General features: G+C 33.7%; 1 protein-coding gene across 1 annotated transcript in view; it reads right to left on the bottom strand.

Annotated features, from left to right (window-relative positions):
- Positions 1-456: 456 nt before the first annotated feature.
- The window catches only part of PDS5B (PDS5 cohesin associated factor B), a 75,346-nt gene continuing 61,998 nt past the window's right edge, over positions 457-13,804 (bottom strand). Inside the window, exons 22-35 of the mRNA XM_026675010.2 lie at positions 13,458-13,526; positions 12,130-12,266; positions 10,852-10,975; positions 10,490-10,694; positions 9,025-9,139; positions 8,725-8,857; positions 8,130-8,249; positions 7,776-7,838; positions 6,843-6,988; positions 4,201-4,300; positions 3,398-3,867; positions 3,217-3,318; positions 2,865-3,003; positions 457-1,306 (exon numbers count right to left, since the gene is read on the bottom strand). Coding sequence (XP_026530795.1) covers positions 1,271-1,306; positions 2,865-3,003; positions 3,217-3,318; positions 3,398-3,867; positions 4,201-4,300; positions 6,843-6,988; positions 7,776-7,838; positions 8,130-8,249; positions 8,725-8,857; positions 9,025-9,139; positions 10,490-10,694; positions 10,852-10,975; positions 12,130-12,266; positions 13,458-13,526 — 1,959 coding nt within the window. The 3' untranslated portion in view covers positions 457-1,270. The remainder of the gene's footprint in view (positions 1,307-2,864; positions 3,004-3,216; positions 3,319-3,397; positions 3,868-4,200; positions 4,301-6,842; positions 6,989-7,775; positions 7,839-8,129; positions 8,250-8,724; positions 8,858-9,024; positions 9,140-10,489; positions 10,695-10,851; positions 10,976-12,129; positions 12,267-13,457; positions 13,527-13,804) is intronic.

The following is a 13,804-nucleotide window of genomic DNA, read 5'->3' as shown; positions in this document are numbered from 1 at the left end:
TGAATACCCTGACTGAAATATTTTGCAGCTGATCATTCTAATGCAAACACATTTCTTATTACTTCACTCTTCCAATTGTCCATGCTTATACCCAAGCATACAAACATAAAAAATATTAGCTAACTAAAAAAGGTACAATAGACTCTTGGTAAAAGTTTTTTTTTCTCATGAGGCAATGTAGCATCTTCTAGATAAGACTTTAAAAATTACATTGCAATTTCATTACATTTCTGTCATAAACATGCAACTTACTGTGATATACAAAACACTTGGCTCTGAAGAAAAAACAGCTTTATAAAGACAGACTGCATCAATAAAATTTTCTGATTTACATGGTAATAAAACCTGTATTTTCACTAAAGCTCAGATATTAGGTCTCATATTATAACGTAATTTGTTTGATGAACATAACGTTCAGGAGGGAATATACACATTGACATACTAGACTATTAAAAATTCAGTTACAGAATTTTATTGATACAGCAGATTAACAAAAACTAATAAGGAAAATATGAGGATCAGCTTTTGTTACATTATTTAATAACACATTTTAAAAATTAAAATATTAAATTCTTTTAAATGCTCAATGCCACAAGAAGTCTAGAGAAATCTGTTATCAATACTGAGGTGCATTAAAAGACTATTCTTTCACACATCTGCAGCTGGATGTATTGTTTTATCCCACATCGTTTAAAAGCAATTTGGCACCTCCAAAGACAGACAACTGCCAAAGGTAAACACTGAATTAGATACATAAAGAGAATGTTTTTTATTTTTAACAAATAGTGTCAGAATAAGTGTCACTATTTTGTCAAAGTGATTTTTTCACAGTTAAATGTCAAGAAAAATAAGAATACAGACACTGACAAATATTGCTTGATACCCATTCTTACTTTTTTTTTGTCTTTTTCCCCAAATCAATAGCTCTACCAAACAGTCTTGTACTGTTGTGTAAAGCCATGATAAAAGCTATACAAGCACTTTAAAGTCAGAAATATTTTTTTAAAAAAAGGATTATTTACAGACAGTTTTTTTAGTTCTTTTGCCTATATAGCCAGCGTACATTACATTTCACAAAACCCCATAGTTAATGATATAAACATATGTGTGAATTATGCTCATGACCTAGGAGCTTCAAAAAGCAGGAGCAGGAAATAGAGTGATTTAATTTCTTCAGCAATCCCACTGTGAGCATAAACAATTCTCTTCAGCCTAAAAGTTTGCAAATGATAAGAATGGCATCATTTAAAAATGGCAGGAGCATGACTCTTCATCGTCTTTCCCTTTTAGATGTCCTCCGACGAACCTGAAAAAGCCAAAAAACAAGAACTAGAAGTCTCAATTCAAGAATGTTTTGTGTACATAGTCTTCCATATTCCAAAAACATGAGCAGTGTAAACCATACATTGGATGCAACATAATTTTAAAATCTGCATAGCGTTGATATTTATCTAGCTGTTTTGCTCTTTCAATAGATAATTCATTTTAATCAGCATTAACTGATTCATCAAGGAAATGCATCTATTAAATGCAACGGCCCGCATGGTTTTATGCAGACCCCGGTGTGCACATGTGTCACTTCTCCTGCAGAAGCTGCATTGTTTGCTGATTTGCTTCCGGGTGCAATTCAAGGTGCTAGTTATCACCTTTAAAGCCCTTCATGGCTTGGGTCCGGGTTATCTAAGGAAACATCTCTTGGCAGCCACATCCACCCGACCCATTAGAGCGAGGAGGTAGGGAATGTTGCGGGTCCCACCCCTGAGGGAGATACACTGGTGGGACCCAGAAGAAGGGCCTTCTCCGTGGTAGTTCCGTCTCTCTGGAACATCATTCCCCCAGATATTAGAATGGCCCCCTCACTAATACTCTTCCGAAAGGCACTGAAGACCTGGTTCTGCCAGCGGGCCTGGGGAACCCAGAGAGGGATGGAGCCCATCAGGTGGCTAGTGTGATCTGCTGTCGTCGGGGAGGAGGGGTTGAAGTTGATTTTTGATTTTTGTTTTCCCAAATTTTGTTCTATTGTACTTTATTAAATTTGATTCTTTTTGTTAGTTTTTGTTAGTTTTTATTTTTATTTTTTTGTTTTAAATATGGTTTTATATTGTGTAAGCCACCTTGAGTCACCATAGGCGAATAGGCAGCAATATAAATTAAATTAAATAAATAAATAAATAAATTGGAACATCATTTAGATGAAGGCATTCCATGATATGACAAAACAAAAAGAATCAGGCAGAAAAGCTTGCCCCGCTAATTGCTAAGTTTAATTGCATTTAGATGCACAGTTGAATTCAATTAGATTAAGCACAGTCCAGAATATGATGATCCTACTGATGGTTTAAAAATAATTTTCTACTTTCTCTGCATAGGTGTCCATCTGGATAAAAGCTCAGATTTAAAATAGGCACAAGTAATGCAAGAGCCATGGTGGCGCAATGGTTAGAGTGCAGTACTGCAGGCTACTTCTGCTGACTGCCAGTTGACTGCAATTTGGCAATTCGAATCTCACCAGGCTCAAGGCTGACTCAGCCTTCCATTTTTCCGTGGTCAGTAAAATGAGTACCCAGATTGTTGGGGGGAATATGCTGACTCTGTAAACTGCTTCGAGAGGGCTGTAAAGCACTCTAAGTCTAAGTGCTATTGCTATATTCTCCTCCTACACACATTTTGTTGTACTACATGAAATGGATTACTCTATTTCTTCCCAAAGGAAAAGTCTCTCACTTTTAAAAAAGGGAACTGCCAATTCTGCTTCACTATATTTAGTAATATCAAAGATAGCACTTTACTAAAGCTTCAACTGTATGAAATGCATAAACATTCAAAGAAATTTATATGCAATTGTGCATAAACATATTATTTACTCTGATTGAGGATACTTCTTCTTCTTCCATTGTTACTTCTTGAGGAATATCATGAATGGGAGAACTACTTTGAAATACATCCATCTCTTCACTAGATTCATTTTCTTTGCTTGCTGTTTGTTTTGATCGTCCAGCTCCTCTAAAATAGAAAGCCACAAACCAAGGTATCACTCAACACTTTAAATTTAAGCAATGAAGAAAGATTTGGAGAAAGAATTAGACTATCTTAGAATCTAAGCAATCTTAAATTGTTATTTTTGTGAACTTTATTGCACTCACAGGATCATCTAAGCTTGAAACATTTTTAAAATTAATTTAATGAACCCCTTGTTAGATTGACATCACATCATACCCTTTCTTCTGCTGAGTGGGTGGAACTTTTGGTGGTCTTCCTCGTCTTTTTTGTGGTGTAGACTGGTTTGATTCAGCTGTACTTATTTCTGATGATTCAGATCTGTTTTGGAAGGATATCCAACTCGGTCACCTTGTCAATTTAAATTTAAAAATAGTAGACAACTGAACAAAGAACTTACATTTGTTGTGATTTTTTGGGTGTTTTGTATTGTCGACCTTTTGACTTCTGTTCTATGCTGTCTACCTGACTTTCTTCCTCCTCTTCCTCCTCCTCTTCTTCCTCCTCCTCTTCTTCCTCCTCCTCCATAGGTTTAACTGGCACAGCTTTTTTTCTCCCTCTTTTAGATGTTTTTACTGTTGATTCTTCTTTTTGTATGCTTCCTGTGGTGGCCTTTGGTGGTCGCCCTCTTCTTCCCTTCTTTGGTGGACTGTTTTGTTCATCTTCACTTTCTAAGATACTCTCTTTTAACCTCTTTTCCTCTGACCACTGAGGTTCCTCGGACTCTGAAATAACTGCAGCTCTTTTTCTGCCTCGCTGGCTACTTCTAAGTTTTGGTTCTTGTCCTAATTTGCTCAGTTCATCCATTCCCAACTTTTCTTCAGGATCTGTAATCATTTTCTTTCTACTTCTGGGCTTTTCCAGCTCTGACTGAGGAAGAAAGAGAACACTACTTCATCCATCAACTATGTCTAGATCTTACTTACATAAGGAAATATGAACTCATTCCAGAAAAAAGCTGAAAAAAACACCATATTTTAATACTCCAATATTGTATTTTTCTTTATGGCATAATAATATAAAAACTGACCAGAAGGGCCATATAAAAACTTTAAGGAAATACATGTTTTTAAAGCACTCTTTCTAAACATTGTGCCTTCAGATGAATAACCATCAGGCACATCTCTGATTGCTTGCATTTTTTATTATTTCTAAAAAAAATAATGTTACAATTAATTGAAAAGTAATCCTGTTAATTCTTACAATTTCAGAATCATCTCTTTTATCATTCTTCTTTCCTGGCAGAGATGATGCCATTGTATAGTCTTCATTTTCACTGTGGTCCAGTTCAGTGCTATCAAGCCTATTAAAATATGCAAAATTATTAAAATATATTTTAATAATTTTAATAATAAATTTTTGCCTCAAAAATACCCCTATCATCCCAAAAAGAAACAGGGTTGCCAAGGTCAAAAAGCACTTCCTTATATTGTATTTTCACTGATAAACTACATGTCCTTATGAAGCACTTTTTGCAACTTGGTTCTTTGCCTGTAGACATTTCATTACCTGAAAGGGTAACCAAGGGAGCAAAATGAAGGGAGGAAACCCCACATTCACTAGCACTGATGTTACTTAGGAGGATAATGAAATGTCTGCAAGCAGACATCCAAATTCATAGAATAGCAAGGAGTCCAAAATTCAACTGAGCTACAAATATTTTCTTCTATTAGAACTATATTGTTATTATTAAAGTGGTAGTCAGTAATTTATAAAATATAAGGAAACGTGAGACAGTTTGATGTAGTGGTTATGGCATCAGATAGAAACGAGGAGACCATGAATTCTAATCCTGCCTTTGGCACAAAGCTAGCTGAATGAGCTTGGTCTAGTCACTAAGTCTCAAGTCTTAGGAAGGAGGCAATGCAAACCACCTTTCAAAAACCTTGTCAAGAAAACTGCAGGGACTCGTCCAGGCAGTCTCTGAAAATTGGACACAACTGAACAGAAGAAAAGGAAAATGTATATATGTATTAGGACTTGGTTACTGCCAAATAATGCCTAACTGTTTGGTTTTACTGAGAATTAAGCTAAATTCCATTACTCAATTTTGTTTATAGGATACACTGTTATCTCAGTCTTCCTATCAAGCAATGGCTTTCTCCTGCAATAATGCACATAGTCTTTGACTTATAACTATTTGTTTAGTGACTGTTTCAAACACTGGCACGTGCTATAACTGTTTTTCACATGACCGTTGCAGCATCCCCATAGTCATGTGATCAAAATTTAGACACCTGGCTCGTATTTATAATGGTTGCAGGGTCCTGGGATCATGTGATCACCTTTTGCAACCTTCTGACAAGCAATGTCAATGGGGAAGCCAGATCCACTTAACAATCATTTACTAACTTAACAACTGCAGTGATTCACTTAACAACTGTGGCAAGAAAATCATAAAATGGGGCAAAATTCATTTAACAGATGTCTCACATAGCAACAGAATTTGGGGACTCAATTGTGATTGTAAGTAGAGGACTACCTATATTTTATTTCAGCATCGCCTTAAAGTAAACCACTGCTGCAGAGACATGCTGGTATAATCATTATGATACCAGCCTAGAAAATGGGAAACTGAATTCTAGTTTCAGTTTCGGCCCAAAGCCAGATGGATGATTTTGGGCCATTCTCTATCTCTCTCAACCCTAGAAAGGAGGCAATGGCAAACTGTTTCCAAAATCTTGCCAAGAAAATTCCAGTAGTTGCCAGGAGTCAACTTCATTATAGAATATCTTACTACTATACCACAGAACAGAATAATTATAATATGTCCCTGAACAGTTCTTAAGTCTCTTTTAAACATCACAGGTACATTGGATTATCATGTGAATCAACACATTTCTACAACTTTTTTTGTGGTAGTTGTTAAGCAAATGCCACAGTTGTTAAAAGAATCAATGGTTCACTATGGCTTAATTCTGCTGAAAATTAGAAGTGCTGTTTTTTGGCAGAATTATTGTAAAACATGGTAACATGACCACAGGACATTGCAAATGGCTGTAAATGTGACCTGGTTGCTGAGTGTCCAAAGTGTGGTCATGCGACTGGGGGTGAAGTCTGATCATCAGAACTGGAAATTCAGGTCATAAGTCCTCTTTTTCAGGCCAGTTCAAACTTCAAATGTAAATGAACAACAAACTATTACTTTACAGTATTTAATTAACTAAATGCAAGCCAAATATTGTTAAATGTTTTAGATATTTCTACCCAGCAGATTTAGGGCTCATAGAAATTTTGTTGCTGTTTTATAAAAAATCTGCTATTTCTTTCTGAATCTAAACAAAGTTTTTATACTGCTGCAGTTCATATCCTGGTTAGCTAAAAAAAACCCAGCCTGCAATGATAATTTAGCAGTTTGAGAGCTAAAAAAATCAATTCAAAAGAAAGGTGAAGTATACAAATCCATTTTGTAATTAACAAAATGTATAATTAGTAAGATGCAATCCAAATCAATGTAAGCTACTCAAAATACAAAACTATTTTGCATCAATTAACACAGCATTTTCTCCTTTAAAGAACCATTTTTCATTTAACAGGTTAATTTGGAAAAAGCAATTTTCAAGGCAACCTATTACAGCTTATGGATCTGAATCATGTAATACAATGGTATAATACAATAATTAAAACAAACTAACTATTCATGCTCTATAATTCTTCAACATGGTTTTCTCAGTGTGAACTAAAGGGTATCAGCTACACGAATTCATTCATTTTATTTATTTAACAAATATAGAAATGAAGATCATGTAAGAAACAAACACAGAATGATATAAAAACAACATTCTATCATACTGCTAGGTATTCAAATACAGGATGAAGTGTAGAGAGAAACTTGTATTACTTACCTTCCTTTAATTCTTCCAGGTGAGCTTGGGTTTGAATTGCTACTGGCATTGCTTACAGTTTCCATCCGAGAAGATTTGGATTGAGATTGCTTGCCTGCAGTTGAAAGAGGCTTATTAACTGCTCCAAGAACATTGGCTGCTTTGGGCTGTAAAAGATAGAACAAATCAGTTATCCATTAAATCTATATGTTATGATTATACTTTCTAAAATAAAAGACAAAACTTCAAAATCTAAGTGAACTCGTCAGAATATCTTAACATACTTTGAAAAAAAAAGTTTTAAATCAGTTAGTCAATGGCCTCTGAATTAATGTTGGTCAACAATGTTGGAACATCAGCAGTTCAGCAAGACACTGTTGAATTCAAGCAGTATACATGTTCCTGCAATATACAGTACATTACTGAAGAGGCTTTCTTGAAGATCTGGCTTATTTCCTAAACATTGGTTTGATACTTAATAATGCTCTGTTGTTTTAATCCCTGTCATCCCAGTATCCCCTGTATCACCCATATACTATGTATGAAATCAGCTTCAGCTCTACTAGATCCTTACCATGGGGAATAATGCAAAATGATCAATCCTGGATTATACTAATCAGAATATTAATGAAGTATCCAAAGTTCTGCCTTCACTATAGCTTGAAAATCAATCTGCTCTTAGGCTTCCATCACTAACGTCTTTCAATCCTTCTATTGTTCGAAGACTTTTCAGCACTTAAAGATTGATGGTCTTGTTTTTTTTAAATCATGCCATGTAATCTCTGCAATGCAGTATAGGTGGAATTGCCTTTGACTTAGTAGCTAAATATTAACATAAAAAATATACAACCCTCATTGTAATAAATAATTTCAAAATAACTTTTTATTGTAAGAAATTTATTTTGGTTGAACAGAATTATTCTGTGCAAGTCCTAAAAATATACAAATGCCCACCTTTCCTGGAGTAAAAAATGATTTCATTTCTGGAGGCAGATAGTTTTTGGTATTACTGAAATTCTGCAAGTAAAGGAAAAAATGTAGATAAGATTCCAGTTTAAAGATTAAACAAGGATTGCATAATTGATATGCAGTTACATAATTGACTATGAAACTAATATGACATTTTGAGTTGATTCCAAAGAAAAGTGGGATAAAAGTAAAACAAATAATCCACACAATGCACTTCATATCACATAAAATTCATAATCCTTTGGGTTACCTGGCTACATTATGCATAATATTTACTTTAAAAAACTAGTTTTTAACATGTAGTTCCAATGAAATTTATAGGAAAAAAAATCACATTACTTTGTCAGGCTGAGTGAAATATCGAGCTGGTAATACAGGGTCTTTGGGAGATTCCAAACTATATGTTGTGCTCTTTGACATTATGATGTTCATTGCTATATCACATACTGTATAAAGTTTCTGAAAGAGAAAGTGTGATTTTTTTTATAATATCAGAAAATATTAATAATAAAAGATCTGAAAAGACAAAAGGAATCTTTGGAACCCCATGTTTTGTATAAAAATTCTACAGTAATATCAAACAAAATAAACTTACCTATTTCCTATTTCAGAAGTATACTATACCAAATAAAAAGGCTTTACAATTGTTTGGAAAATTACAGTATTTATAAACAGTGAATAATTATAAAGCAACTTAAGACAATTTCTACTGGTTATCATAGAATAGAATAGTGATAGTTCCTTTCACAGGAACTATCATAGGCATATCATATTAAATTCTGTTTTCAATCTTGAATTCTTGGAAAAGGCAGACTATGCAGAAGCCCAAATTTCTAAATAAAAGAGAACTAATTATTTATATACAGCCAATTTACAACCTAGATAAAGATTCACTATGTCTATATAAATATTAGCAATATGCAATAAAACTTACTTCATTCATTTTTGTATCTTCAGGTCCTTGGGCATCTTTTGTCTGTTTAATATTCTCTACCATTTTTCTGATAAATGCATGACTATTATTTTCATTTTTAGCCATTAATATTTCTAGTATGAACCACAGACACCTGAAGAAATATAAAATATAGCTGTCAAATAACCAGTTGATTTTCTTGGAGAATAAGTTAGGTACTGAATTGTGAAAAAACATTATCATAGTTGTGGTGAATATTTAATTAAAATATAAATCAGTATATTAATATACTGAAATTTTTCATTTAAAATACATTCTTACTCTTTAATATCTTTTAGTTGTTCAATGTCTTGGATTTTGACATAATCAGGATCATGTGCCAGAAGATGGATAGTGTACGGAACAACATACTCTGGTAGAAGTGACAAAAGTTTCTCTGAAAGTGTAAATTCAAGAAAAATTTTAACATTTGGATGTATCATTATAACAGTAATAAAATAAATGATTATTTTACATTAAATATACATTAGATTATAGATTATCTTCAACTGCATAAAATAAAGAGACAGTCATTATGTGCAGAAAAGATTTAAAGTTCAAGAAAAATTAGCCTGGTATATAAATAGCTTCAAAGCACAATCAACATGTACTGAAACTTACGTGTTCTAATTTAAACAATTTCTTGGTTTGAAATTCTATGCCATGAAGTTTCTAGAAAGATGGATGTATTTATTTAAGCCTCTCAATTGCAATCAAGTGAATCTGATGCAAAAAGCTTGAAAACAAGCTATAGAAAAAATTGTATCACACATCAAGGTGGTATGCATCTATCTTAGGCAAATCTTTAATATGTATTTTTTTTTAATGTGACTAGGCTTACAATCTTTTAGGCATAAAGAGAAGCAAGCCCCAGAGCAGGATGGAAAGCATGCTCGCATTACTGAACAAACAGATTTGACCTCAGAATTCCTTAACATCCAAGGTACATATTGTTTTTACAATTACTGAATACCATTTTAAGTAAAACTATAGATAGAGGATAGAAGAATTCAGCACTGGTTCTGGGAAGCTGCATTAAGAAATGAAATAGTTGAGTAGATATGCATATATACTGTTAAAAGGCATAGAATGCCCAGTCATGGTAAGAACCAAATTTGAAATAATATAATTCATATTTATTCATAAAATGTTGTATTTTTTCCTAAAACAAGGCACTACAGTAGCACACATTTTAATGTAAAAACAAAATAAAGAAGAAATCAGGGTTATAGTTACAGCACCAAAACTACCAAGAACAAAGATCAAATAGCAGCAAGATCATAATAAACAAGAAACTAGACAGAATATTCAAAGTTGTTTAGTGCTGCTATCTGATATCACACAATAGCTTTGACCATATTTCATAAATATAGAATCATAATCCAGGTGCTTCTCACAGATAAGGTTGTGCTTTATGCACTTTACAAGATAATGGGATGCAGAAAAGAACTAAATTATACTACTAGTAGTACTAGGAAGGTTCAATGAAGAGAAGACTGCTATCATAAACCCAAAGAAAGCATAATAATTATTTAAAAATAATAATCAGCAGTTGGAACTGGGTTTAGAAGCAAATCAAGACTCAATGCAATCAATATAAAATTGTTATGTCACAACCACATTGTTCCACTTTGGAAAAACATTTAATGCAAACTGTATTGGTACAGAAAATAAATTTAAATACCAGAAGGACATGGTGTTAACATTGCACTTTAAATTATTCTGCTAGTGCTCCAAGATTTCTTACCACTAACTGCTGCATGCTGTTTTAGATATTCTCTTCTCACATTTATGTTTTTTACTAGGCACTGTCTGGCATGAGCTCTTCTCTCCTTTACTGGGTCTTTTGCACACAATGCACAAATAGCCATATATTCCAGTGGTAACCTGAGTCTTGATAGGCCTTTGTGAAGTTTCTGAGCAAATGCTTGCCTAACTTGGTAACACTCATCCTAAAAAAAAAGAAAAGAAATTTTATATAACTATGACTCTTTGATGTCTGTTTTAGGAAATACAAAGCCAAACTGCTTGCCACAGAAATTTGAAATGTATATATAATAAGCATTTAGAGATAATATTACTTAACATCCATTCCTTCAATTTTCTTACATTGATAGCTAATGCACACAGTTGGTACTGTTCTAATGTGATGATTTCATGATAACAAGGTTCCTGTGCCAGCTTGACAATAGCACTAGCAGCAGCTAGCCTTAGACGAGACATATCAGGTTTGCTGAAAAAGAAATAGAAGATATGGTCTAGTTAGTGTATGGCTGATTTATTGAAGGCATTTTTGCTTATTTTCTTGTTTCCATCACTAGGTATACTGAAGATAGTAATCATTTCTATCTTTGAACATGCATATTTAAGATGGTACTGAGTTCAGAAGACATCTCACCTTATTTAACTGAATTATGCACAATGATTTTGCCTATCCAGCTTCTCTGCATTTACTGTTGAATCAAAAAGTTTCCCATTATCTAGTTTCATCTCCTTTAAAATAAATTGCTTTTGAGGTTATGATGGCAACTAGGACTAGAATTTCCATTGTTAAGCAATATGGTTAACTTAGCAACAGCAATCCCAGCAGCAATCGTGACCCGAAAACCACATAGGTAGTTAAGCGAGACCTAGTGTGGTCATGAAATGGGAAGAATGGGAACCTCAGGCAAGCAAGCCAATAGGTAAGAGCAGTAGGTGGGCAGGTAGGTGCCATGGGCAAGTTCTATGGAGTGCAGGCAAGTGGGTACTATGGGTGGGCAGCCACAAAGTTGCATGAGCAGATATATGCTAGGGAAAGAGGGCGAGTGCCTCAGGCTGGTGCTGCAGAGCATGGGTGGGTGCTATGAGCACAGGAGGCCATGGGTGGGCACTATGGAGCATGAGTAGCCAGGGAAAAAGTGATAGGAATGAGAATGATTTGCAACCCCCTGCCAGCTTTCCCATAGACTTGGTTTGTGGGAAGATGGCAGGGTAAGTTGCAAATAGTGATCATGTGATGGGATGTTGCAAATGTTATAGTGAACCAGATACCACATGCCTGGATCTTATGGCCTTAGGAACACCACAACGACCACAACTTCAAGGACTGGTCATAAGTCTCCCTCATTCAGCACTATCGTAATTGAACAGTCTTTGATTATAATTGAAGGACTACTTGTACTTACATATTAAAGCTATCACATTATGTGGGAAATATTCTCATTTTCTTCCTTTATTTACTACTATTTCTAAAGCAGCAAGATGTTCTGTTGAAACTAGAGTTACTAATTTCATCAAAGTAAGGCAGAAAATTCTGCTCAGAATGGCTCAGAAATATAACATATTTTCATTTCCTGTATTATTTGAAAAAATGTTTGTAATGTTGCTTTAAAAGTATTTATATACCTAATTTTCCCCTGTTCAGTTAGATCTCCATCACTGTGCAAGATTGTTGTTAACAGTCTTAATGTAGATGTTCCTGATTTACTGTGGTTATTCTTCATTCCTAGTAACCATCGAACCATCATCTTAATTGCCTGGATCTGAAATAAATGTTAATGAATAATCAAGCCAAATTTTATCATTATAACAACTCAAGAAATTTCATCTTGAACAGGGATTTTTTTCTCTCCAAAAGCATTATAAGAAAAATATAACTTGGCAAATGAGAAAATTTCAAATTTATTTTTTCCTTAAACCAAATTAGAAAGTGATTCATGCACAATGTTCTCCTTAAAGGAACTGTTAACATTCTACAGGGAGGGTGCTCTACTTTATCACTGGGGAAAGATTCACATCATTAGGAAAAGATCGTGAGAGCCTTAAAGATCTGGTTCTTTCCCACTCTTTGCATTGTTGGGTATATGATATCTACTTTATCATCAGATTTGTCATCTGTTTGCCATTTTATGTAGATTGTTATTTTTTATATTGTGAACTACCCATTCAGTCTTCAGTAGGGTAATACCTAAATTGAATAAATGAAATATATGAATTTTAAATCATTTATGTGGTGTTATTACTAATGTAGCAAGCATTGCTGTTATCGTCAAAGTACAACACAAGTTTGGAAAAACAGAATCCAGTGACTCTATTGTAGTATCTGTCTTTACCAGAAGGGCTATGCAATTGTTTCCTTTAATTTGGAAGAGTGTTACAGATTCTATTTTAAAAAGCACTTTGGAACTTAATGAGATTTCAAATTGAGACTGTATAAATTAACATTTGGCAGTTTGTGAATACGGCAGAGTTGTAGTATTACTTCATAAACTAACATGCTACTAAGAACAATTGTAGTTTTCTATACCTGCAAATCCCATTGCATTATAAGGGTCCGCAGATTAAGGCTAAGCCAGTCCACAACTACAGGACAAAAATTACATTACTCCATATTATACTTCTAGACTTACACTTTTAAGTGTCTGCCATCTAACTGTAAAAGGGATAATGTCTAGAAATGTTCTCCTTAACAATGACTATATAAAAATGAAATAGATTATTACTGCAATGATTTAAATTAGACATGCATACAAATATCAAATTAATGTTAATAATCAATAATTCACAACTTTTATCAATATTTTATTATATGCAAAGTTACTTCATTTTTAGTCCAAAGTAAATCAAAATGTGTTACTGTAGTTACATCATGTTTTTCAAATAAGATTAAAGTAGCACTTTAGATAGAGTAAAATCAAAGTAATTATGAAAATATAAGTTTTTAAGTAGTGTACCTTTACAAGAGTCTCTGGAGAAACTTCTTCATCTGGCACCCATAGCTTAGTTGTTTTTTTTCCTGGCATCTGAAACAAATTATATCAGTTGCTACTTTAGTATCATAAATATTTATACATTCTACCTTGAAGAACACATAGCTAGGTTTCAAGATAATTCCAAGCTTTTTTCAAAGTCTAAGAACTGTCCAAATATCTCCATAATATGTAAGCAGTCTCAAGTAAAGCTGTTTTAGAAGGTGGATATTTTAAGGACAAAAAATTCTACTCTGTTCAGCTGTTTTGACAATTCTACTGTTTTAGCTCCTAGAACTACAATAACTGTTATTATAATTAATAACCATTAT

This window comes from Notechis scutatus, chromosome 5 (genome assembly GCF_049901735.1).
Source record: "Notechis scutatus isolate UNSWTSFEM ecotype Mainland chromosome 5, rNotScu1.2, whole genome shotgun sequence".
Taxonomy (NCBI): Eukaryota; Metazoa; Chordata; class Lepidosauria; order Squamata; family Elapidae; genus Notechis; species Notechis scutatus.
This window is presented reverse-complemented; position numbering and strand designations above follow the sequence as displayed.